The sequence below is a fragment of the Callorhinus ursinus genome, unplaced genomic scaffold (genome assembly GCF_003265705.2).
Source record: "Callorhinus ursinus isolate GAN/ISIS: 27379988/994484 unplaced genomic scaffold, GSC_fseal_2.0 scaffold6, whole genome shotgun sequence".
Lineage (NCBI taxonomy): Eukaryota > Metazoa > Chordata > Mammalia > Carnivora > Otariidae > Callorhinus > Callorhinus ursinus.
The window spans coordinates 5,836,497-5,861,526 of NW_027397068.1; the positions used below are offsets into that span (position 1 = coordinate 5,836,497).

Sequence of the window (25,030 nt, forward strand, 5' to 3'; positions counted from 1 at the left end):
CCAGATTAACCTCTCAAGCCTTGGGAGCATGTAGTCAAAAAGTAAGCATGTGCGATCTTGGAATTAGAAGTCTTTTAAAAATACAAAACAGTTTAACACCCAGTGCTGCGTGTTATACGCAGACATGAATCATGGAACACTACATCAAAAACTAATGATGTATGGTGATTATCATAACATAATAAAAGAAAAAAAATACAAAACAGTAATCCCTACAATGGTTTGGAAAGTTGTTTGCTTACTCATTCAACAGATAATGAGCACCTAAGAATATAGACAGTCGCAGTCTTCAGAGACCTTATAATGGGAACAAGTAAAACATGCACATGCTTATTCCTAGTATGAAATTAAAAGTTACAGATACCTTGGGGCACCTGGGTGGCTCAGTCGGTTAAGCATCTGCCTTTTGCTCAGATCATGATCCCAGGGTCCTGGGATTGCGCCCCCAGGTTGGGTCAGGCTCAGCGGGGAGTCTGTTTCTCCCCCCTGCTGTGTTCTCTCTCTCTCTCTTAAATAAAATTTTTTTAAAAAGTTATATATACTTAATAAATTAAAATGTGATAGGAATATTGAGGAAATTATGAATATCTTTTTGCCACCTAGCCCTGGCCTGGGTTTCCACCTTCATTTCTACATTTACACACACTCATCTGCCCTTCTTCACCCTTCTGTACTATTCCCTGAACATAACATTGCCTGAGCCTTCACTCCTGCTGCTGAGCCTTCACTTGTGCTATTTCTTCTAAAACATTCTTCCCCCACGCTCAGCCCCTCTGGGAGGTCCTATAGAGAAGTAACCCACCTTTCAGTAGCCTTCCATGACTCCCTCAAATCTCCCGTCAGAATCAACTCCTACACTGCTACATTGGTATATTTATTTGTCTATATGCTTATATTTTTGCTGGTTAGGGACTCTGTCATATTCTTTTTGTGTCTTCAGAGTGTAGGGCAATGTATATGGTCTTATAGGACTTAATAGGACTTGGGACTTTAAATCTTACAGGATTTAAAGTGAATGTTTGTTGGAGGAATGATCAGAAGAGGCTTCCTGGAGGAGATAATGTTTGATCTCAAACCATAAAGGATGGGTGCATTCTGGATTTGTGAGATTGAGGTTGAGAGGGACAGCAAATCAGGAGGACAAGTTGGTATTGAAAGAAGGCCCTGAGGTTTATAAATCAAGCAGCACATAATGCATGTTAACTAGGAGATGATATGTATAGTGGGAGCAAGTCCAAAAAAGTGAGATCCACCCAGAACACTTGGAAGTACAGGATGGGAGCTCCAGGGAGTTCAAACCTAGGAATCTTGCTTTGGAAATTTTCCACTTGGAGTTAAGTGTCCTGGGGGAAAGGGAATGTTCACAGGAACATCATTGTGTGTGTCCCACTGTTGACTCATTAAAAAGAAAGTGATGTATGTATGATAATGAATATTCATATCACTTATACTTGATAAAGTGAATTTTGTCCTTTTAGGAGGACATTGCATGCCAGACTTCAGATTGGGCCTGGAGATAGTAGTGAGTCATCTGAGTTACAGCTGACGAATTTCTGCTTACTGGTGGATTTTTTGTTGGACATAGTTTCTTTGGTAAGACCATCTTGGTAAAAAAAAAAAAAAAAGTATTGAGGAAGTGTAATAACAGTAGTTCAAATATTTCATGTTGGACATAAACCGCATCTTTAAATAAATTTCATCTTTAAAGTTAAATTGATTTTTTTCCCTTTTGGCATAACTTTTTTTTTTTCATAAATTTTTCCAAGTGTTCTGTCCTCTGACATATATATGTCTTACATAATACATGGAATATACCTCATAGCTGCATGTTATTGAAATTTTAAATGTTTAGTGTATAGTGGTCTAATGCTGCATTTATACTAATAATTCTTTCTATTAAATGAAGACTGTTGGAAATCTTTTCTCCTTTTCTCTCCTCAATTCTTTGCTTTCTCATTTTGAAGCCTACTAGAAGTATGAGGGTGCTCTGTCAGGTATGACGTTCGGCCTGTCTTGTCTTTAACTGATTGTGTTCACTTTTTTAATATTATAATTTCTGTAATATAGCAGATGAAACTGGGGTTATTTTATAATATATACCTTGAAGTACTTAAATTGAGAATTTGGGGATAGAAATTTTTTAAGTCTGTAATAAAATGACCATACAATATTAATTAAGAGCATGATACATATAAAATATTGCAGATGAATAAAATTATTTTTGTTATGTACATTAAAAATAAATGAAATAATAGAATTTTGGGGTTATACATTATATAAACTTCTGTCATTTTCACTTTCCATCTTCAGGAGACTTACATTGAAATCCAGACAGAACACTTGCCCCAGTTGCTGCTCAGGATGATTTCTGCCCTGACAAGCCATCTCCAAACGTTGCACTTGTCTGAACTCACAGATTCACTCAGGCTCTGCTCAAAGATCCTTAGCAAGGTTCAACCTCCACTCTTATCTGCCAACACTGGAGGTGTGTTGCAGTTTACAAGTGGGCAGAGCAACTCAGTCAAAGAATGGGAAGACAAAAAGGTAAGGTTTGCTATTATTTTTGGCATTAGACCAATTATATTTCTTCAAAGCAGAATAGTTTATATGTAGTCATTTAAATATTAATGAATTTTTTCTAGATTCAAGTGTTGTGGCAGTAGACCATCCTATAGGCTTTTGGCAATTTAACTGTCTATATCAGCCCTCCGCTAGAAATATAATGCAAGCAACATATGTAATTTTTAACTTTCTGGTAGCCACATTAAAAAAAATAGAAACAGGTGAAAATAATTTTAATTATATTTTATTTAGCCCAATATAGCTAATATATTATCATTTCAACATATAATCAATATAAAATTGATGTAATATTTTTAAAATGAGCTATTTCACATTCATTTTTGTACTAAGTCTTCAAAATTCCAACGTATGTTTTTTACTTACAGCACTGAAATGCAAAATTTTTATCGGAAATACTTGATCTGTGTTTAATTTTATAAAGTGTACATTTGAAAAATTAGATTCACATATCCAAGTTCTAAACATATTTAAAAGTTTTATTGTAACTAAATTAAGTATTTTGTGAATTTTAAATTAACTGAAAAAAATTTAGTTCCTTTGTCAGATCAGGAATATTTGAACAGCTCAGTAGTTACATGTGGTTAGTAGCTACCATATAGGACAACAGGTTTATAATCTAAACTTTACTCATCCTTTTCATATATACACTAAATTTTTGGTGTGCTCTTCTCAATCTAGAATCTTTTTGCTCTATTCAGTCTTCCAGATTCTTAATGCTAGCTTTATGACGTTGAACAGAATTATAATTGTAATGGCTGTCCATAGTATCTTACTTAAAACACTTGTGATGCACCTATGGAAAAAAATGTATATAATTCTGTTGAATTTAGGCACAGTGGCTCTATTTTAAAACAAAGGTCTAAAATTTTCTGGCATTTAGGGTTCATTACCTTAATTCTGGGTTTGGGCTTGTATAGTTGCCCTTACTTTTTTTTCAGTTGCTTTTTTGTTTCCAGCCAGGCAAAATATTTTATCTGGATAATCTAATACAACCTTTCCCATCAAATATTAATCCTAAAACTCTTTTATTGGACCTTTTAAATATATTGCTCTTCATATATGAAATGAATGTCACTGACAATCAATTTAAATATATCCCAGGATTATCCTACATAAGTTAAAATCAGTCTCTTATTTTCCTTCCTACCTGCTTAATATTTATATGTGATGTATATACTGATTCTGTTGGAGGAGAATTCATTTTGTATTGCTGTTTCCTTAATTTATGCCTCTAGGACCTTCTTAGAAATAAGACTAAAATAGGTATTAACTGCTTTGTTTTTTTTGTTGTTTTTTGAATGAGATTAGTTCCAGTAGGGGGAGGACCTCAGCATTCTCCCAATAGCATATTCAAATATGTGAATATTTACTACGTAGAAAACATCTGGAGGCACTTACCAATGGTTACAGGGTAAGGTAAATGGGAACATGCATTCATATTAAATGAAGGACAATATAATATACTTTTTTTAACGTAATGGTGCATTAACCTGAGAGTATGCTTTTCTCTCTCTTTGGTTTGCTTCTGTATTCTCAGGCCATATATGTTCTTTCCTTTTTTTTTTAACCGCGGCACAATGGTATTGTCTTCACTGAAATGTCTAAAATTTATCATATTTGAAAGCCAAGAGTATTTTCCTTACTCCTTTTTTTTAAAAGTATAAGTGAAGGAATAATTCTTTAAAAAAATTGTGACTCTAATTTTGTCTCCATGCACACTTAATACATTGTTATAAAATTAGTGTATTGGGTATCTATACCTGAATGTCCAAAACATGTCATTTCTTTCTCTTTTCAGAAAGATATTTTATTATAAAATAATCTGAAACATAGTTATATAGACCAAATAAATGTATACAAGTGTAATTGAATTTCTAGCTTGAATTCTATTAATGTAACATCCATTGTTTTATGATACTTATATGAAAAAAGATTAATACAGAAATAACTTTACAATAATAAGCTAATAACAGTTTTACCATTTAAGTGAGACTTCTTTTCAAAAAGGTATTAAAATACAAGGTTTTAGAAGTAGAAATGTCAACAGTTCAATTCTGATAGATGCCTCTAAACTGGCATTATAATATGAAAAGTTCTTTTTTTTTTAAGATTTTATTTATTTATTTGAGAGAGAGCACATGAGAGGGGGGAGGGTCAGAGGGAGAAGCAGACTCCCTGCTGAGCAGGGAGCCCAATGCGGGACTCGATCCAGGGACTCCAGGATCATGACCTGAGCTGAAGGCAGTCGCTTGACCAACTGAGCCACCCAGGCACCCTATAATATGTATAGTTCTTATACTGCTACAGTGATAGGCTACTGTAAAAATATCATGAAGTTTAGAATCACCTAAGCTAAGCTCTTCTAATAACTACTAACTTTATTTGCTATGTAACGTTGGGCAAGTTTTGTTTTTAACTTCCCTGAGCCCTCAGTGTGCTTACCTTTGAAACAGTGAAAACAGCCTTTCTTTATCCAGTACCCACTCTGTGTATTCAGTGGTGAAGTAGGCACAATCCCTGCCTTCCTGACCCGTTTTTGCTAGTTGGAAGACATACATTAAACAACTAATTGCACATTTAATTATAGTTGTGATAAACACATGAAGGAAAACATAGAGTGGTAGGAATATGGAAAATGCGGTGATCTGACCTAGATTGTGGGTGTAAGGAAGGCTTTCTTAAGGAAGGATTGTTTGAGTGAAGCCCTAGAGAAATGGGGGTGGGATGAGGTAGAAAGAAGAGAGCACTTGAGAAAGGAAGAAGCATTCCGAAAGGCTCTTTGGCAGAAAGGAATGCTGTGCACGCAGTGAGGGAGAGATGCAGTCTTGAGATAGGCAGGGTCCAGGTCATACAGAGCCTTTTCACTATACCAGGGCTTTTATTCTTTATTTTGGAAGCATTGGGAAGACACTGAAAGGTTAAAACGCAAGTGACATAACATGATTTCTGTAATAGATAAGTTACTTTGCAGTGTGCAGCATGGATCTCAAACTGTGGATGTGGAGAGACCTGCAGTAGTGCAGGTGAGAGGTGGTAACATGCTAACAAGAGGGGGGCCTAAAGACAGAAATAAATGGATTAGCCTTACATTTAAGAGAAAACAATCAGTAACCCTAGTAACGGATTGGTAAGGGTGATGAGTGATCACTAACATTTATTGAGTGCTTACTAACTGGCAGGCATTAGGCCATGTGCTTTAGATGTACTGTCTTACTTAATCCTCACAGCAACTGTAAAATGTAGGAACTAGTGTTATCTCAGTTATATGTATCAGGAGACAGAGGTTTAGGTTAAATAACTTGCCAAGCTAGTAAGTGGCAGAACCTTAGCTGACTCATGGCCAGTACCCTTCAATGCTGTTCTGAAGTGGATGTAGGGGAAGTGGGAAGGAAGGGTGGAGAAGATCCCAAGAATCACCCCTAGGTTTCTGTCTTCTGATTTGATGAATGGTGGTGTCATTCTCTGAAGCAAGGAACACTGGGCAAGGCCCAGCTTCGTAACCGCAGAACATTTTTTGTATCTTCAATAATCTTCACTAAGATCACTTTTTAGTTACTAAAAGGTACTCATATTCAAATTCAACTTATGCTCTGGCACAGTCCCTAAGCAATTTATGATATGTACAACTTTTGTTTCCTTAAACTAAGCCAGAAAATATGCTTGGCAGTTGTACTCCTCCTGTCTTTGTAGGAAGGGGATGGTTAATGCATTCCAGCTCTACTCCAGCAGCTGGTCCATCTTTCGTTGATATTTTAATTGTCTTCCTATCTTCTCTTTCAGATTACAAACTATTCCTTTTATTCCTAGTACCTAATACAGTGTCTGGCACATAATGTGGGTTCAATAACTGTTTGTTGAAAGAATGTAAGATTAATGGCACATATTTTAAATGGTACTTTACACATTTCATACAGAAATTTCACACGTGGGTTCTGAATAGATGACCTATTAGAATTTATTTCTGTTTTTTAAAATTTCTCATTCTTTGCGTTGTTTAGACATTAGGAAAGTGATTTCATGAAGTAGACTGAATAAATTGTCCGTCATTTGAAAACAAGGATATGGATCCTAGAGATTTGTGCATACACATATTTTGCCCTCAAGAACCTAGCCTTAGGCTATGCAGGTAGTGAATGATAAATAATTAGCAAATGAGTTTATATTAATATATTCATTAGACCCATACCAGTATTTCCTATTGATTATCAGAGACATATGAATCAGTGATAGAAACTATTCTAAGATTCCAGCGGACATGTAGATTAAGTTTTAAATCATCTAATCCAAACTGACTTCTCTCAAAACATGGCCATTTCTAATTTTTAATTTCTAATATACACACTTAACCACTTAGCCTTTGCTCTTTTTAATGTCTATCAGGTATCATCAATTTCTCTTGAAAATCCTACTGAAGTGTTTGAAGATGGAGAAAATCCACCAAGTAGTCGATCATCAGAGAGTGGATTCACTGAGTTTATACAGTATCAGGCAGACCGAAGTGATGACATTGACAGAGATCTGAGTGAGGGACAGGGGACGGCTGCCATCCCCATCGGTAGCACATCCTCCGAGACAGAAACGGCCTCCACTGTGGGATCTGAAGAAACCATCATCCAGCCCCCTTCCATAGTCACTCAGGGGACAGCACCCCGAAGTGGGAAGACAGCCCAAAAAACTGCAATGCAGTGCTGCTTGGAGTATGTCCAGCAGTTTCTCACCAGACTTATCAACCTCTACGTCATTCAGGGTAACACTTTTTCTCAGGCTTTGGCTACAGAGCATCCAGGGGATCTCAGTCGAGAGCGAGAGCAAGGAGAGACTCCAAAATGGGACAGAGATTCGCATGGAGATGTAAAAGAGAGAAACATAAGTAAACAAAAAACTTCAAAAGAATACCTTTCTGCCTTCCTTTCTGCCTGTCAGCTCTTCCTGGAGTGCTCCAGTTTCCCAGTTTACATTGCTGAGGGGAACCATACCTCAGACTTACATTTGGAAAAATCGGAGAGTGGTAAGGTCGTCTTGGTTTTATTTAAATATTTTTTATGGCATGCCTTCTTTTTTTAAGGAGAACTCAGATATTAAAACTGGGACTTTTTTTTAGCCAGTTCATTTTTTAAAGTGTTATTTAATTTGTCGATTTTTTAAATGAAATACTATATTCATGGGGAGATATATATTAGAAAATGTTGTGATTTTGATGTCTTAGTTTGCTTACAAATGAGTAGAAGCTAAAAAGGACATTAACTCCTTTCTCTGGAGAAAAGTAATGTAACATTTAGATCCATCGGTTTCCTTTATTAAGACTAGCATCATATATGTTTACCATTATTTAATTTTTATATATACGCACACGCATAGTGCAGTGAGTGCTATGAGTGCTACATAATGTGTGTTGACGAATGTACTATTTTTCAGGACAGGGAAATAGATTTATGACTTGGCATAAGAAAACTACATACTAAAAAAGTTTATGAAATTCTTGTTGCTGCTTTATTTTCTTAAAGCTCCAGTCTAGGTGAGAAACCGTGGTTTTACTAACGAATCAAGGCCTAAAGGTAGTAGGAGGTGCTTTGTTTTTTTAAATTAACCTGGAAGTTAGAGTCTGCATGAAAGGTTTAGCGTAATGAACCCTGTTGGCTTCCGTCTTTTTGTTTCAGACTGGGAGCACGTGCAGCCTCCGCTGTGGCTCCAGACTCTAATGAATGCTTGTAGCCAAGCAAGTGATTTCAGTGTGCAGAGTGTTGCTATTTCTTTGGTCATGGACCTGGTGGGGCTGACTCAGTCTGTGGCCATGGTCACTGGGGAGAACATCAACAGCGTGGAGCCTGCCCAACCCTTAAGTCCAAACCAGGGAAGAGTCGCAGTGGTTATTAGACCTCCCCTCACTCCAGGCAACCTGAGATACATCGCTGAGAAGACTGAATTTTTCAAGGTAAATTCTAAGAAGTACATACATTACTAAGATGGTACTTGACCTCATTTGCTTAGCAGAGATCTTCAAGATGATAATCAGGCTTCATTGAATACCTCTTCACATTATACTGTATAGAAAAAGTTAGATACCAGCTTAATCTGTACTGCTTTGCCAGTCTTGTCCCCAGTTTTGTGAGAGGGAAGAAGGTAAGGATGAGAGGAGACGGGGATGAGGTTAGGGAAGGCATGTGTTAGGGCTCTAAAGTCACAGAGGAAACAGTTTCAGCTAAAAATGAGGTAAGATCATTTACACAGTAAAACTTATTTCCCCGTGATGTGGTTATGACACTTCTGGTTTTCATAGAGTACAATCTCAGCTCTCCAAAATCCCCAGGAAAAGTTTTTCTGACTCTGTATTGTCTGATCATCATCTGTGGTGTATGATGCCATTCAGAAAAAAAATGCAGTTTTTTTATTTTGAGATACCCTCTACATAGAAAGAACATCAAGTATATTGGATTATATTACATTTTTTAAAAATTTGTTATTATGTTAATCACCATATATTACATCATTAGTTTTTGATGTAGTGTTTCATGGTTAGGTAGATTCTTTATATATAAAAAATTTTTTTCTTAATTTTATCTCATTTCAATTCATTGTGCCTCATGGGATCGTTTCTCCTGCTAGATGAGAGTTGGTTTCTGTAACAGTATTATAGTGGTAAACCCTAAAAATGGTTACATTTTTTATTAATGCTATCGTAGATCATCAAGTGCTGTGTTAACACATGTAACTCTGAAATACATACAACCTGTTTTGTGTGTCTTAAATAATTTGGATATTTAGACTATGAATTAGATTTCATTTTGTAACATATAACCATAAATATTAAGCTATATTCAATGTGGGGTTTGTATCCTCTTAAGGATAATGTATTCTAGCAACAATTTACTAAAGGTCACTAAAATAGTGAAATGGGGTCTTCTCTGGGCCCTGCAGAAAGTGCTTCCATGTTTGATGTTTAAAACAATACCATTAGGGAGGGACCTTAAAAAAAATGAAAATAATCAGTCAATCATTAAAGGTCTATCATAGAGGTTCTAATTGCCTATATGACCAAAAAGTGAGCACATGGAAAGCTACACTTTTAAATTGCATCCTAGTAGCATAATGGTTATTGAAGACCTTCGAAGTCTGGCCTTCAGAGGCTTGTTGTACCTAACAGGAAATGCTTGTTAAAGAAGGTTTAGTTTATGGTTTCATAACACTGTCACTTTTACATCTTTTTCTATAGCATGTAGCATTAACATTGTGGGATCAGCTGGGAGATAGGACACCTCAACACCACCAGAAAAGTGTGGAACTGTTTTACCAATTACATAACTTGGTTCCTTCTTCTAGCATCTGTGAGGATGTTATAAGTCAGCAGCTAACCCACAAAGATAAGGTAAATTTTTTTATCTTGTCCCACCCCCAGCCACCCCACTCCCATTATACCAAAAGGAAAATTAAAGAAACTCTAGGAAAATTATTGTGGCTAGTATCTGATTAGAGATTATATAAATTCTTTCAGAGTGATCTTCATGTCTTTAAAACAAATTTCCTCTGTCCTTTTTGGAAGAAAGTTCTTTGCCAAAGCACCAGTAATATGAAAAATCAAGTAATCCACAATCAGATACTGGGTTTATTTCTTGGTTCAGGACACAAATTGTGGGCAGCAATGATTAAAGTTGTTGCTGGTCCAAGTTCTTGGATCATTTCAAGAGGAAGCAGTGGCCTTGGTTATGGAAGTATGGATACATTAACAAATGCATGTGAAATGAAGTGATATGTGTGTCAAGTTACATTTATAAGGCACAGAATGCTAATAGTGGAGATATTATTTGCATTATAATAAATATCCAAAATAAGGATTTTGTATCCTAATGTATACAAAGTAATCCATAAGTCAGTAAAAGTGATAGAGTTCTGGGTGCTCCTGAGAAGAAGCCAGAATTGTCATTCTGGTTGACCTATTCAGGCAGTTCAGTGAAGAGTGTGGTCTTCCCATGCCTGCTCTGGAACATCAAGATTTTATCAAACAGCTTTTAGAGGTGCATCACCCTAATTTTTAAGAACTCTAAATGCTAGTGAGTTTTAATGGACCCTAAAAAAAGGCATTCTGTAGAGTAAATGAAGCTTTTGGCAAGGAGGGAAGTGGCAAATGAAGGAGTAAATGAGAGGAATAAAAAGTTTATTCTATTAAAATTCTATTTCTACTTTAGCACATTCTTTGAAAATTGTTTAGGAATAAAATGTTTAATAAAGCCTTGCATTTAATTTCATTTGTTTACATTAAGTGTAAATCTAGGATAAATTATATACCTGTTTACTTGTATAACATTTTAAAGAACTCGTAAGTTCTGAATAAATGTATTATACATCCGTGAAAAAAATTACAATACTATTTTTTTTTTACATGTTTGTATTGGTTGATGTACAAACACAGCCTTCATAGGAAAAGCATTTATTAGGCCTGAGGGGAAAAAAGAAAGCACTCCTAACTGATCACAAGCAATTTAGACAGTTTCAGTCCCTGATTTTGGGAGGCCTCTACTTGAAGGATTCCACAGATGCTAGAGGAAGACTATAAAAATCTTGATAACTTCACATTTCCTACCTGATTTATATTAATTCATGTTCGTTATCACCAAAAGCTGCTCTTTCTGAAAAATGTATTTTTCCATGGTTCTTTCCATTATTACCATAACACTTAATGTTTTCAAGATAATCTCAAAGTGATGTGTTTTTCTTACAGAAATAATTTTTTAGGTGTTTAAAGTTTTGAATCTAATAAACCAGCTTTATAAGTAATGACAAATTCATTTGAGATTAATATATAATTTCTGAGAGCAAAAGTAAATTGTATAGTGTAATAAAATAAATTTTGACTACTAAGTATTTATATTAAAATAAGAGGGAAAGTGCTTCCTATACTGAAGACATCATAACATGTGCATTACTAGTTCTTTCCATCCCCTGTTATATAGTAATCTAGAAACCGGGTTACCTAGTCTACACTAAATTCTAATGATTTATGAGGTAGCATGAGATGATCCTTCAGGTTTAATATTTCTGCATATATTTAAGTCTTTTTTACATTTCTGCTTTCATAAAAACAGTTTATTGTGTTGTGTGTTGAGTACTATGAATATTGAACCTAATACTGCCTCTTAAATTGCTACTTTGATTTACTAAAATCCTTTAATATCTTCAAGGGAGAATAAAATAATTTAATCTCCCGTATTCTTCCTCAGAAAATAAGGATGGAAGCACATGCAAAGTTTGCAGTTCTTTGGCATCTCACAAGGGATCTCCATATAAATAAGTCGTCATCTTTTGCACGTTCTTTTGACAGGTTGGTTGTGTTTGATATTCGGATTCACAGTCAGATATCTCAATGTCTCTTTTCTTGAATCCTCTGGCTAGTTTGGCAGGAGTAGAAAATAAGAATTTACAGATTTTTTAAGGAGAACTTATAAATTATTTTTTTAATCGAAGCTATATTAAAATGCATGGCATTGAAGCACCCAGAGCCCCATTCTTTCACTAGATGACAATTCATCAAGACCCTACTGTGTGCCAGATACCATTCTAGGTGTCGGGGATACAGCAATGAATACAGCATTTTGAGTCTTTATTCACCGTGAAGTTTCATTAAAACAGTAGATTATGGGAAGAGGCCAGGTTTCCAAAAGGGCAAGAAGAAGGAACCAGTAGTTCCGCTTTCAGGATAACCACGTAGCCCCAGTTGATGATACAAGAAAGCTCTTCCTTACCGAACAATGCCAGCAAATAAATGTCAAAGGCATAGTATTCGCAAACACCCTCTTGCAATCCCTAATGAAGTAATTGATTCGGGCAAGGAGTATCAGTGGATGCTAAACCCATTAGGTAAAATGTTTCTGGGGGCAGTGATGGATCTAAGGAAGAAAACAGTAGATTATGTAACTGTTTCTCCAACAGTTATTTTCAGTCTTCTGCCTGAAATGGACCTAATAGATCTATAGCTAAAATACTGACCACTTCATGTGGATTCAGAGAACCTGTAGCTGCCTGAGAGTGGTTTTGCTACTTGTCTAGACCACTTAAGATGACTCCATCCCCCAAATATGAGATTTGCATCAACTTCCAAGGAGATGCTGTTACGTGGTGGTTTAGATATTGGCATAGGATAATAGCAGTCTCACCAGCAGCTCTCCTAGAGGAGGCCACAGATCTGACTACGCTTATAGCCCCAGCTCAGGACCAATGTGTGCTTTACTGGACATTACTTTTTCAACAGCATCACCATTTTTAAATCATCTGCTATTGAACCAGTACAATGAAATAGGTCCTTGACCTAGGTACTTTACATATAATTATCTCTCATTTGACGCTTGCCTTTGCTCATCATACAGATGAGGCACTGAAGGACCAGAGAAATTAAGTGGCTTACTCAAAACCACACATGAGGTTGTGTGGATAACCTACATTTGAATCTTGGGTTTTCTGATTCCAAACCACACCTCCATACCTCTCACAGGTCTTTCCTTGAATTAAGCTCGTAAGTTTGACGTGTAAAGAGATTAGGTGCAGAAGAACATGGGAGCAGTGCTGACTTGCAGGGAGTTCAATATTTGGTGACTTGAAAAGGAATATGTTGCTGAAACAAGACTAAGGTTTTTTTTTTTTCTATTTTATAAAAGTAATGTATGCTTGTGAAATTAAAAAAAAAAAACACAAGTATATAAGAGGGGAAAGACAATTTTCTCCTTTCTCTTATCTACTGAGACTGTAGGGATTCAGATTATTAAAATACTGTGGTCAACAGTTATCCTTAAGTATGACTACTTTTTAAAAAGTTAATTCAAAATAATAACACTGATAATAATATTGATTTAAGAAAAACTATAGTGTTACAATTCAAGTAGGTGTTTTCTTTTTTTTTTTAATTATCGGTGTTTATTGTAGGTCGCTGTTCATCATGTTAGATAGCCTTAACAGCCTCGATGGTTCTACCAGCTCAGTGGGACAAGCCTGGCTGAACCAAGTGCTACAAAGACATGATATTGCAAGAGTTTTGGAACCATTGCTATTGCTCCTGCTTCATCCTAAAACTCAGAGGGTGTCAGTGCAGCGTGTACAAGCAGAACGCTATTGGAATAAGGCTCCCTATTACCCTGGAGAAGAGAGTGACAAGCATTTCATGCAGAATTTTGCCTGCAGCAGTGGTGAATATCACATGGAAGTAGAACAGCTTTATTTACAATTAAATTATGAAAATAAAGTGAGAGGTGAACACAGCGGTGATTGGCGACAGTGAGGTGTTCTCCATGGGCTTCCCCCGCCGCGTGCCCTGGTGGTGCTCATGTGGGATGTGTCAGAATATCCTTCATCAGTGAGCACCTTAGAGGACTTGGGATCTCTCTTATCAGTTGACTCTTTCAAGGGAGGAGTCAACACAGGTCTGGGCAAAGACAGTCTTCAATTTTGATGAAAATGCCTGTAGAGTGTAATTAGCAGTTTTGGTCCTGCAAGGCTGTGGAGCTACTTCACTGGGAATGTGTAATAAGCTTGTAGTGCACACTTAGCTTTCATGAGTCATTTTCTTCCTCTGTGAAATGGGGATCGTAGCACCCACCTTTCCAGGCTTCACTGTGAACATCAGATGTCGTCCTGTTTGTGACATGTTTAGTGCAGACTGGCATATCCTAAGTGTTTGTTAAATATTCACTATTATTACTTGAAGTCCACACTTTACAAACTGTCAAGTGATGCCATCTGTAATACAGTGATAATGGCTCCATAGATTAGATAAGTTTATTACACTTCAGAGACAAAAGATGCTCACATATCTCATTTGTACCTTCACAAATAACCCTGAGCAGGGAGCTGCTGCGGAGCGGGCTGTGGCTTTCTCACAGTCCCATGGCTGCTGAGTGATGAAGCTGTGACCGAGCTGGTGTGCTCCTACTTCATCTTTAGTGTGTCTCTACAGAGACTTCTTTCCTTTCTCTGCCTTCCTTTCCACTGCTTCCCCTGAGTCTTCTCAGAGCATGCCCTACCCTGCTTATCACCCCAACTTCTTTGTGTTAGCATTTTACTTGCTGCAGTTCCTGCCTGTCTGCTGAATTCTCACCTTGAGATCAGTCTCCTTAGCTGTAGGGTCACCATGCTTTCCCTGAGTTTTATAACATTTGCTTGGTACTATTCATATGGAACTAAGCCTTCTGCTCTTTCTAAAAAGAATGCCGTCAGCCTAGTATGCCCCTCAAAAAGTATAGAAATGGATGAATGTGTTTGTGATCCCCTACTGAGTTCAAACTCTGTAGAGAGCAATGATGTCTTTTCCTTCTCTCACCGCCATTGTCTCTAGGTTCAGGGCCTTACTCATACTAGATAATTCATAAATGTTGAATTTTATTGAAATCAAGGAACTACATATATATATATATATATACCTACTCCCAAACTACTTGAATTCTTAGAAATAACATAGCTAAAGGGAAGTATCACACAAGGAGGAAAAAAACTAAAATTTTGAACTGCCATAAAAAAGATACCTTATTTGGGGATAAGGGCAAATTTTTATATTGTATCTGTTTTAAATGTGTTTTTCTGTTCAATTCAATTGAATTAATAGGCTTTCTCTTGTTGAATTGTCTTGCTAAATTCTAGTTAATAGTCATCTACATAATTTTCTAACTTAAAGGGTCTAAAATAGTAATAAATTAAAATGTAATTTTAGGAAAGTATAAGTTGGTGATGAAGCTAATGATTAAAAATCTTGAGTTCAGTCTACCATTTCAATTATTTTAATATGTCTTCTATTTTTCCTTCTTTGCTATTTTCCTCATATGCCAGTAAGCCAAGTACAACTCATTGCATCTAAAGGGAATGGTGAAAAGCCGCTTACCATGGATGAAATAGAGAATTTTAGTCTCACTGTTAATCCATTGAGCGACAGACTTTCCCTTCTAAGTACCAGCAGTGAGACAATTCCAATGGTTGTATCTGATTTTGATCTTCCAGACCAACAGATAGAAGTACTTCAGAGTTCTGACTCTGGATGTTCACAGTCCTCTGCTGGGGACAATTTGAGTTACGAAGTCGATCCTGAAAATGTGAATGTCCAAGAAGATTCCCAAATGCCAAATGCGAGCTCCCCGGATGATGATGTTCAGCAGGTAGTGTTTGACCTGATCTGTAAAGTTGTAAGTGGCCTCGAAGCAGAATCTGCATCAGTTACCTCTCAGTTAGAAATTGAAGCTATGCCCCCAAAGTACAGGGATGTAGGCCCAGGCGAGGAGATGCTCCAAACTGACGATCAGTCCGCTCCGCAGAGCCAGAGTGCTGTGCTGAGTAATGACAGTTCCCGCTTTCTGTCTGTGTCTGCGGAGGGAGGCCATGAGTGCGTGGCAAATGGAATCTCCAGAAATAGTTCCTCACCTTGTATTTCAGGAACCACACAGACTTTCCAGGACTCTAATGTTGCCTCCGTAGAAACCAAATCTAGACAGAGGAGTCACAGTAGCATTCAGTTCAGCTTCAAAGAAAAATTATCAGAAAAAGTCTCTGAGAAAGAAACCATCGTTAAGGAGTCTGGTAAACAACCAGGAGCAAAACCTAAAGTAAAACTTGCCAGAAAAAAGGATGATGACAAGAAAAAAACTTCAAATGAAAAACTCAAACAAAACAGTGTGTTCTTCAGCGATGGCCTGGATTTAGAGAACTGGTACAGCTGTGGAGAGGGAGAAATTTCTGAAATTGAAAGTGAAATGGGTTCTCCCGGATCACGGAAATCTCCCAATTTCAACATCCATCCGCTCTATCAGCATGTGCTTCTGTATCTCCAGTTGTATGATTCGTCGAGGACTCTCTATGCTTTTTCTGCCATCAAAGCCATCTTAAAAACTAACCCTATTACTTTTGTAAATGCCATTTCAACCACTAGTGTAAATAATGCATACACCCCTCAGTTGTCTCTGCTTCAGAATCTCTTGGCCAGACACCGGATTTCTGTTATGGGCAAAGACTTTTACAGTCACATTCCAGTGGACTCAAATCATAACTTCCGGAGTTCTATGTACATAGAAATCCTTATTTCCCTCTGCTTGTATTACATGCGTAGCCACTACCCAACTCACGTCAAGGTCACTGCACAGGACTTAATAGGCAATCGAAACATGCAGATGCTGAGCATCGAAATTTTGACGCTTCTCTTTACTGAGCTGGCAAAAGTAATAGAAAGCTCAGCAAAGGGTTTCCCGAGTTTTATCTCTGATATGTTATCTAAGTGCAAAGTTCAGAAGGTGATTCTTCACTGCTTGCTGTCCTCTATCTTCAGCGCACAGAAATGGCATGGTGAGAAGGTGACAGGCAAGAACGTGGTCGCCGTCGAAGAGGGTTTCTCAGAAGACAGCCTTATCAATTTCTCGGAGGATGAATTTGACAGTGGCAGCACACTCCAGTCACAACTTCTTAAAGTGCTTCAGAGGCTCATTGTTCTAGAACACCGGGTAATGACTATCCCCGAAGAGAGCGAAACGGGTTTTGATTTTGTCGTCTCGGACCTGGAACACATCAATCCCCACCAGCCCATGACTTCTCTTCAGTATCTGCACGCTCAGCCAATCACATGTCAAGGCATGTTCCTTTGTGCAGTGATACGAGCTTTGCATCAACATTGTGCTTGTAAGATGCACCCGCAGTGGATTGCTTTAATCACGTCTACTCTGCCTTACATGGGAAAAGTGCTACAGAGGGTGGTTGTTTCTGTGACGCTGCAGCTTTGCCGAAATTTAGATAATCTAATCCAGCAGTACAAATACGAAACAGGATTATCTGATAGTAGGTAAGGTTGATTTTTAACTTTATCATTGACATCTTTCACATGTTGACACGGAATTGTCCACAAAGTCACTTACCATTTGAGTAAATAAATTAGTGGTTATCAGTACATTACAGATAGTATATTATTTTCACAACGAAATTCAGCTTGAGAAAGAGTGTCGATAAAAGAATGCAAGAATGGTAGGAGTAAACAGGCCTTTTTTTATTCTAAGGATTGTAATTAATTTTGATGTTCTTCTTGACTGAGCTGGCGAAAGTAATGCAAAGCCCAACAAAGGGTTTCCCTAGATTTATCTGATAAGTTACCTAAGTGGAAATTAATGTCACACTAAAATTAATTTTAAGGGGCGCCTGAGTGGCTCAGTGGGTTAAGCATCTGCCTTCAGCTCAGGTCATGATCCCAGGATCCTGGGATCGAGCCTCGTATCATGCTCCTTGCTCAGCGGGGAGTCTGCTTCTCCCTCTCCTTCTGCCTGCCACTCCCCCTGCCTGTGCTCTCTCTCTTTCTCAAATAAATTTTTTAAAAAATTAATTTTAAATTAAAAATAATTGTTTTCCCATCTGATTTTATTTCTTGTTTCCGATTTTCGTGTTTAGTGGTGAATTCCATCTGTATCCCCATGTTCAGTCATCAGAAATTAGCCAGATGTTTAATAGACTCGTGTCTGGTTTATCTCCTGTATAACCTTCGCTACTACGTGTAAAGTATGAGAGAACTGCCTTTATCATTTAATATTGATATGACTGCTTTTACATAGTTACTAGAAATTTACTGGCTATATTTGTTTATTTTGTATTGAATTCTTTAGCCAAAAAGAACTCTAGTACAACTCACTTATTTTAGAGATTAGGATATAAAAGCTTCTAATATATGCTCTTATTTATTCCTGTACTATTTATTGAGCACCTACTATGTGCCTAGCACCTGCTGGACATTTACTCTTGATAAGAACATGAACTTTTCTTTCACAGAACTTGTGTTCAAATGAATACATTTTATTTCAGGCCTCTCTGGATGGCATCAATCATTCCACCAGATATGATTCTTACTCTTTTAGAAGGGATCACAGCCATTATCCATTACTGTTTGTTGGATCCTACTACTCAGTATCACCAAGTAAGACTGCATGAATATTTGGCTAGTTTGAAAAGAATGAGGTCCAATAAGTACCCATTTGTAAACCTCAGTAAGTGATACGTGTTTTTTCCCCCGATTTAAGCTTTTGGTCAACGTAGACCAAAAACACTTGTTTGAAGCCCGCAGTGGAATCCTCTCGATCCTTCATATGATCATGTCTTCTGTGACATTGCTTTGGAGCATCCTGCATCAGGCTGATTCTTCAGAAAAGATCACCGTTGCTGCCTCTGCATCTGTTACCACCATTAATCTTGGAGCCACAAAGGTTAGACAATTCACACTTCCTCTGTGGAGCTCAGGAGTTGATTCAGGGACTTTCCTAAAGATTGTATTCAGAATTTGTGAATAATTTGAGTAGTATTTTTGACACGCTGCATGAATTGACTAATTCCCAAATAATTTTAACTGTTTCATTGAGAAATATCACAGAATTCACCCATTTTAAGTATATACAGTACAATGATTTTTTTTTTCCTACTACATATCCAGAGTTGTGAAACTGTCACCACAGTCACCAAACGTGTCCATCACCACAAAAAGATTCCTGGTGCCCATTTGCAGTCACTCCCTGTTCCCCCTCACTAACTCCAATCAACCACTAATCTGTTTTCTCTACATATACATTTCTTTTTCTGGACATTTTTAATAAATGGAATCATGTGTTACTTGGTCTTTTGTATATGGCTTCTTTCATGTGACATAATGTTTTTGAGGTTCATTTATACGTATTATAATTTTATTCCTTTTCTTTAGGACATCTTAAGTTGACATTTTAATATACAAAACCCTCCTAGAAAATAGTTTAGCAATATGCACAGAGAGCTTTAAAAGTTTTGTAGTTTATGACCTAGTAATCTACTTTAGTAATGAATTCTAAGGTAATCAAAATTATGCAAAGATACATACATATCATTATAGACTTATGTAGTGGCAAAAAGAGAGATACTAAACAGCAAATATGGAAATGGTTAAATAAATTATACTTTTAATGTTACATTATGTAGCTACTAATAATTGTGGTTTTAAAGAAATCTCTGGATAGAAAATGTGTAAAACTTCAGTGAAACAAGGACATTACATAATTGATCAAATCTTGTATTTATAATTCTGTAAAAAATTATATGCAGAAAAAGAAATTAATGTTAATAGTGATTATCTCAGCATAATATGATTAATGGTTGAGTGTTTAAATTTTTTTGTTACACTCTGGCATTTTCCAAATTTTCTACTTTATACTTAGATGAAAATTCTATTTGAAAGCATGTTATGCAAAGTCAAGTTGTTGAATTGATAGTCCTCAGTTACCTAATCTTACTCTTAGACTTGACTCCCTAGATCGAGGAGTAATGGGAGCACAATTGAAATTAGGGGAAGAGGAAGGGTGGAAACTACTTTAAAATTTTACTTAAGTACTTACGTATAGATTAAATTATGCTTTTCCGTTGTATAATTTCACTTAAATATAAAACACTCCCTTTCCTTTTTAAAGGAATCTACTAATGTAATTGGACTTCATATATAGTGTTTTCCTATTACGTCATATAGACAATTGGCAGCTGTCATTTTATAGGGTTTTTTTTTCCTTTCCCAGTTAAAATAACCGTGATTGCCTCCTTTAACACTATTAAAGTGTCCTCTACTGTTATTTAGGTGGCAAAAATGAAGGCACTATACAGTATTTCAAAAAAAAGGTAAAAGTACAGTCTATTAATATTTCATAATTTTTAATTCACTTGTTTATTTAAATTGTTTTAGAACTTGAGACAGCAGATCCTTGAATTATTGGGCCCCATTTCAATGAATCATGGTGTTCACTTTATGGCTGCTATTGCGTTTGTATGGAATGAAAGAAGACAGAACAAAACCACCACCCGGACCAAGGTACATGTTTAACCATTTGGTACTTCTCTTGTGTCGTTTGAGAAGCGTTTGGTGAGTACATGCAAATCTTCAATTCCCCGTTAGTTGCAGTGGGCCTGGGGTGGGATGAGGAATTTAAAAGCAATAGTTTTTCTACAGGTTTAGATAATGATGTATTTATTGCCCAAATGTCTTAAATAAGTATAAAAAGCATCATTTTATGCAAGAAAAGAAATTCGTATATTAACTCTATTTGAAATAGAAAAGTTAACATAGTACAGGGTGTTTTTTTAAATGTTAGTCATTCAGGGTATGGAGAGTTTTCATCTTGACTAGATTTCCATTAGAAACTAACTACTAGCTTAAGTAGTTAGTTTCTAAATGTAATCCATATATTGGCTTAACTGGATTATATATGTGAAATTTTTGCAGCTTTGTGAGTTCGAAAGCTCAAAAATGTTCTATATTGGAAATAGTAACTCATTAGACTACTAAGGCTATTAAATAATTAACATTCACAGAAGATATATGATTTGTGTAGTTAAAGGTTTCTGATCTGTTATTTTTGTGTTGATTTCACATTACATATATGTTGAAATTTCAAAAGGAATAAAAATATTCATACTTACGACATTTTTTACATGGTAGGATTCAGTAACAGATACTACATTAGACAAGTAAAATCCTGAACTATTTAAAATCAGTCAAGGACCTGTGTTTTGTTATTAACAAGGCATAACAAACACATGCATTTTTCTGTGCTCTTTCAAAATTGAGAATAAAAGAATTTAAAAATGCATAAACCCACGACAAAAAATTGAGTTGACCACAGAAAAATAAGAAGTGTCAGCAGAATTTTGCAAGAATAAAAAAAAACACGTCTGTGTGTGGTAACTGATTTAATAGAGAAAATTGATAACTAAATTGCAAGAAAGGAAGCAGTTTCCACTGTAAAACTACAGATGGTTTCTGGAATTTGAAGTGTCAGGTACCTCTAGGCACAGGGTTGGGATGTGGCTGAAATCTGGAGGATTGATTGAAAATTTATATAAGGAGCAGCTGGACAACTTCTAGATCCCTTTTCCCCAGCTCAAGCAACCACTTGCTCTTAATTAGCATTAAGCACCCAAGCAGGAAATTAGAGTCGTTTGCCCTGTAAAGAGTTGGTCAAAAAAGGCTCTGAACCCAAGGGCACAAGATTCACACAGGTACACATTAGACTTCATGGTGAAAACAGGAGCATTCGCAAAAAGTTTATATATTGAAAACTGGGCACTAGCCTCACCCCAGTAGGTAGCAGGAAGCAATATGGCCCTTAGGTAGGAATTTTGAGGATTCCCTTCTGGGAAGATGACCTGACCAAGAAAAAAGACATATAGCTACTAAAGTTTTTGAGGCTACTAACAAAACACTAGGCTACAGTGACCACACAGAGAGGCCTCCCTACCCGCTGGTCTTGCACACAAATGCTTGAGTTCTCATCACTTTTTAATTTCTGTTTCAAAAGCAATAATAGTTGTTATGAGCACAGACTTTGAAACCAAATCCTTACTTTACTAACTGTATGACCCTGAGGTAGAAATACTACTTCATGGAGTTGTGAGAATTGGAAGAATATAGGTATGTGGCACTTAGAGCCAATGTCTGGCACTTAAAAGCACTCTGTAAATATTAGTCGTATTATTATTCCTGACATTTAAATATGAATAAAGAGCCAAGGATTACCAGCCACATGAAGAAAGCCTCTACTATTGATAGACAGTGACCAAAACAACTAGATAAAGTCAAAAGAAACAATACAGGTAACAGAATAACATGTAAGTAATAATAGTGATGCCTTTGAAGAGGTGAAGCTATATTGCATCCATGATACAAGAAAATTCTAAGAAAGACCTTTGCAAAAATTAAAATTTTTCTTGGATATGCTTTTTTATAGCAGAAATGAAACAAAATCAGTACAAGTGTTGGAAGAGAAAGTGGATAAATACCAGAAATAAAATATAAACTTAGAGATATGGGAAGTAGGGGAAAGGAGATCAGAAAATAAGGAGAGGTGATACTGGAGGGTCAGTATCTTTTTTGCAGAAAGAAAGAACAGAAGAAATGAAGGGAAAAAATATTAATGAAATGGTACAAGAAAACTCTCCAGAAATGAAGGAAATAAGTTTCCACAGACACTGTGAAAAGAGATTTACACAAAGATCGGCATGCAATTTCAGAACACTAGAAATCAAAGATCTGAAAATCTTCTTAAGAGAAAATACTATTCCTATTCAGTGGAATCATGATAAGACTTATCAAGAGCAGCGCAGGAAATTGTGATGGAAAAATTAATTTCAACCTATAATGCCTTATCCAGTCAAACTGTCACTCAAGGCATTTTGAACCATGTAGTATCTATTTTTTATAAAGGTATTACCATCAATTCACCCTTTCTCGGCTACTGGAAGATGCATCTCCATTAGAGGAGGAATAAACCAAGAAGGAAGAAGACACGGGATCCAAGAATGAGGGGTTTGGACAGAGAAGACAAGGAATGGGAATTTCTAGACTGATGGTCACAGAAAAGATATCAAGATGTTACTTTGTAGCAAGCCTAGGGAGTACCAACCCAGGGTAGAGCATAAAGACCTCTAACAGATGTCTCAAGGAAAAAAAAAGACAGGAGGAAAAGGGTAGAAGATTAATTATCTAATATATTTGAATATGTAATGAGAGGTTTACAGTTGGAGTAATTTGCGGATGAATTTGTGATAGAGATGGAGAAAACCAAACAAAAATAAGGCAGTTTATTAACTCTAGGAAAAAGAAAAAGAAATGTATGACAGTATAATACACAGTACAACCGTAAATAGTTAATGAATATTAGATATTGATTTAAGTAAAATTATGACATAACTATGTTGGGAGGTAGGGAGAGAAGTGTAGGGGAGCTAAATTTTTGTCTTCTGACGTAGGAAGTCAGTAGGAAATTGAAAAAAAGTCATGAAATGGGGGGGAAAAGCTGTGTATCACTCTAATAGAAAAGAGCTAAGAATTGAGCAGGGTTGCTTTGGGAATGTGAGATATAGGATAGGACACTGCTATCTTTTCTTGTAAGGCTTATTGTCCTATTTGATTTTTTGAAATGTATATACATTGTATTGATAAAAATATATTTTTTTACCTAATCAAGAGACTTGCAAAGTCCTTTATATTAAAAAGAGCCCATGAAATATTCTCTTAATTCTGTGACTTCTCTTAAAAGACTTATGTACCCACCTACATACAGAGATACAATGATGTATTTATCCAGGTCATTCCTGCAGCGAGTGAAGAACAGCTTTTACTAGTAGAACTCGTTCGCTCCATCAGTGTCATGAGAGCAGAAACCGTTATGCAGACCGTGAAAGAAGTTTTAAAGCAGCCCCCAGCCATAGCCAAGGACAAGGTAAGAAGAGCTTTTCTTTGCATTTATTGACAACTCTGTTTCAGAAATGATGCTGGGAGGTAAGATACTTTTTTGTACAGCATTGTCCTTTTACAGATTGCAGAGAGGAAGGCATCACACTACCATAATCAACATTTATCAGTATCTGCAGTGACTGCTATTGTGATCATTCCCGTAGCTGGTGAAGAGCCATTCCCTGCTTAGATCTCTTATGTGAACATCTAAGGCAGTTCAGACTGGTATGACCGAATTCTTAGGGGAGGTTTTTCTGGTCATTTAAAGGAAGAACCTACAAGCCAGAGCCCAAGGTCAGCTGACCTCAGTTGTTGCCTTATTATTATCATTATTATTATTTTACAGCTTCTTTATTGCTTTCTCTCTGGAATGGATGTCCAACATTTTGCCGTAACTTTAGTTCTAGTCAGTGTCATTTCTTGACCATGTACAAACCCGCATTTTGCAAGGGCTACAGGAAATGAATAATAATATAGTAATAATAATACAATACAGTAATAATACATTATTCACAGCACGTTGTCTCTAATTAGGCAGATATAAAAGTCTGCAAATGAGTAAAATTATGAACTTCTCTACTTTCTTCTGTTCTTTGTTCCAGCAATACTAAGAGATATTTTCTGAGAAAATAAACAGAATTGTTACACATATCTGAAAATGTTTATTTTTTAAAATTTTATCTTTTTCTTGAGTTGCCAATGGGAAGAGTATACCTGCATGTGTGAATAGCTAATATCCATATTAGCTTCTAACGTGCTAACTATTCCAACATCACCCCTGGGGCATTTGCGATAGGATTTTAAATTTGCATGTGAAAGCTCCATTCAGCATAATATTTTGAGCACCTGCTTGAGCCAGACATTGGACTAGGCATGAAGGACATGAAAACAAGAACAAATTCCACCACCACACCCTCCAACGGCTGCCTCCTTGCTCTGAGTCTAAATTCTGAATCCATTAGATACTGGATTTTTCTTTGTGTATGATAAAGGGGAACCTTCAAGGGAATAGTTGGTACTAAAAAGGAACAAATTGGTAAATGTCAGTGGACATCAGTATCATTTTCTTGCCTGTTACTAATTTTATTTTATTGTGTTAATCACCATACATTACATCATTAGTTTTTGATGTAGTGTTCCATGATTCATTGTTTGCGTATAACACCCAGTGCTCCACGCAGAACGTGCCCTCTTTAATACCCATCACCAGGCTCA

General features: G+C 36.5%; 1 protein-coding gene across 9 annotated transcripts in view; it reads left to right on the forward strand.

The window, feature by feature from the left end:
• The window catches only part of DOP1A (DOP1 leucine zipper like protein A), a 108,269-nt gene that overhangs the window by 65,490 nt on the left and 17,749 nt on the right, over positions 1-25,030 (forward strand). For 7 of the 9 annotated variants that reach the window (XM_073893559.1, XM_073893561.1, XM_073893560.1 and 4 more), the window contains exons 12-24: positions 1,479-1,593; positions 1,965-1,994; positions 2,311-2,544; positions 6,964-7,591; positions 8,241-8,515; positions 9,794-9,946; positions 11,796-11,896; positions 13,492-13,751; positions 15,385-17,374; positions 18,379-18,490; positions 18,594-18,776; positions 20,267-20,392; positions 23,667-23,801. In XM_073893559.1, coding sequence (XP_073749660.1) covers positions 1,479-1,593; positions 1,965-1,994; positions 2,311-2,544; positions 6,964-7,591; positions 8,241-8,515; positions 9,794-9,946; positions 11,796-11,896; positions 13,492-13,751; positions 15,385-17,374; positions 18,379-18,490; positions 18,594-18,776; positions 20,267-20,392; positions 23,667-23,801 — 4,342 coding nt within the window. The remainder of the gene's footprint in view (positions 1-1,478; positions 1,594-1,964; positions 1,995-2,310; positions 2,545-6,963; positions 7,592-8,240; positions 8,516-9,793; positions 9,947-11,795; positions 11,897-13,491; positions 13,752-15,384; positions 17,375-18,378; positions 18,491-18,593; positions 18,777-20,266; positions 20,393-23,666; positions 23,802-25,030) is intronic. The other 2 variants (XM_025861860.2, XM_025861878.2) reach the window with 1 other exon arrangement.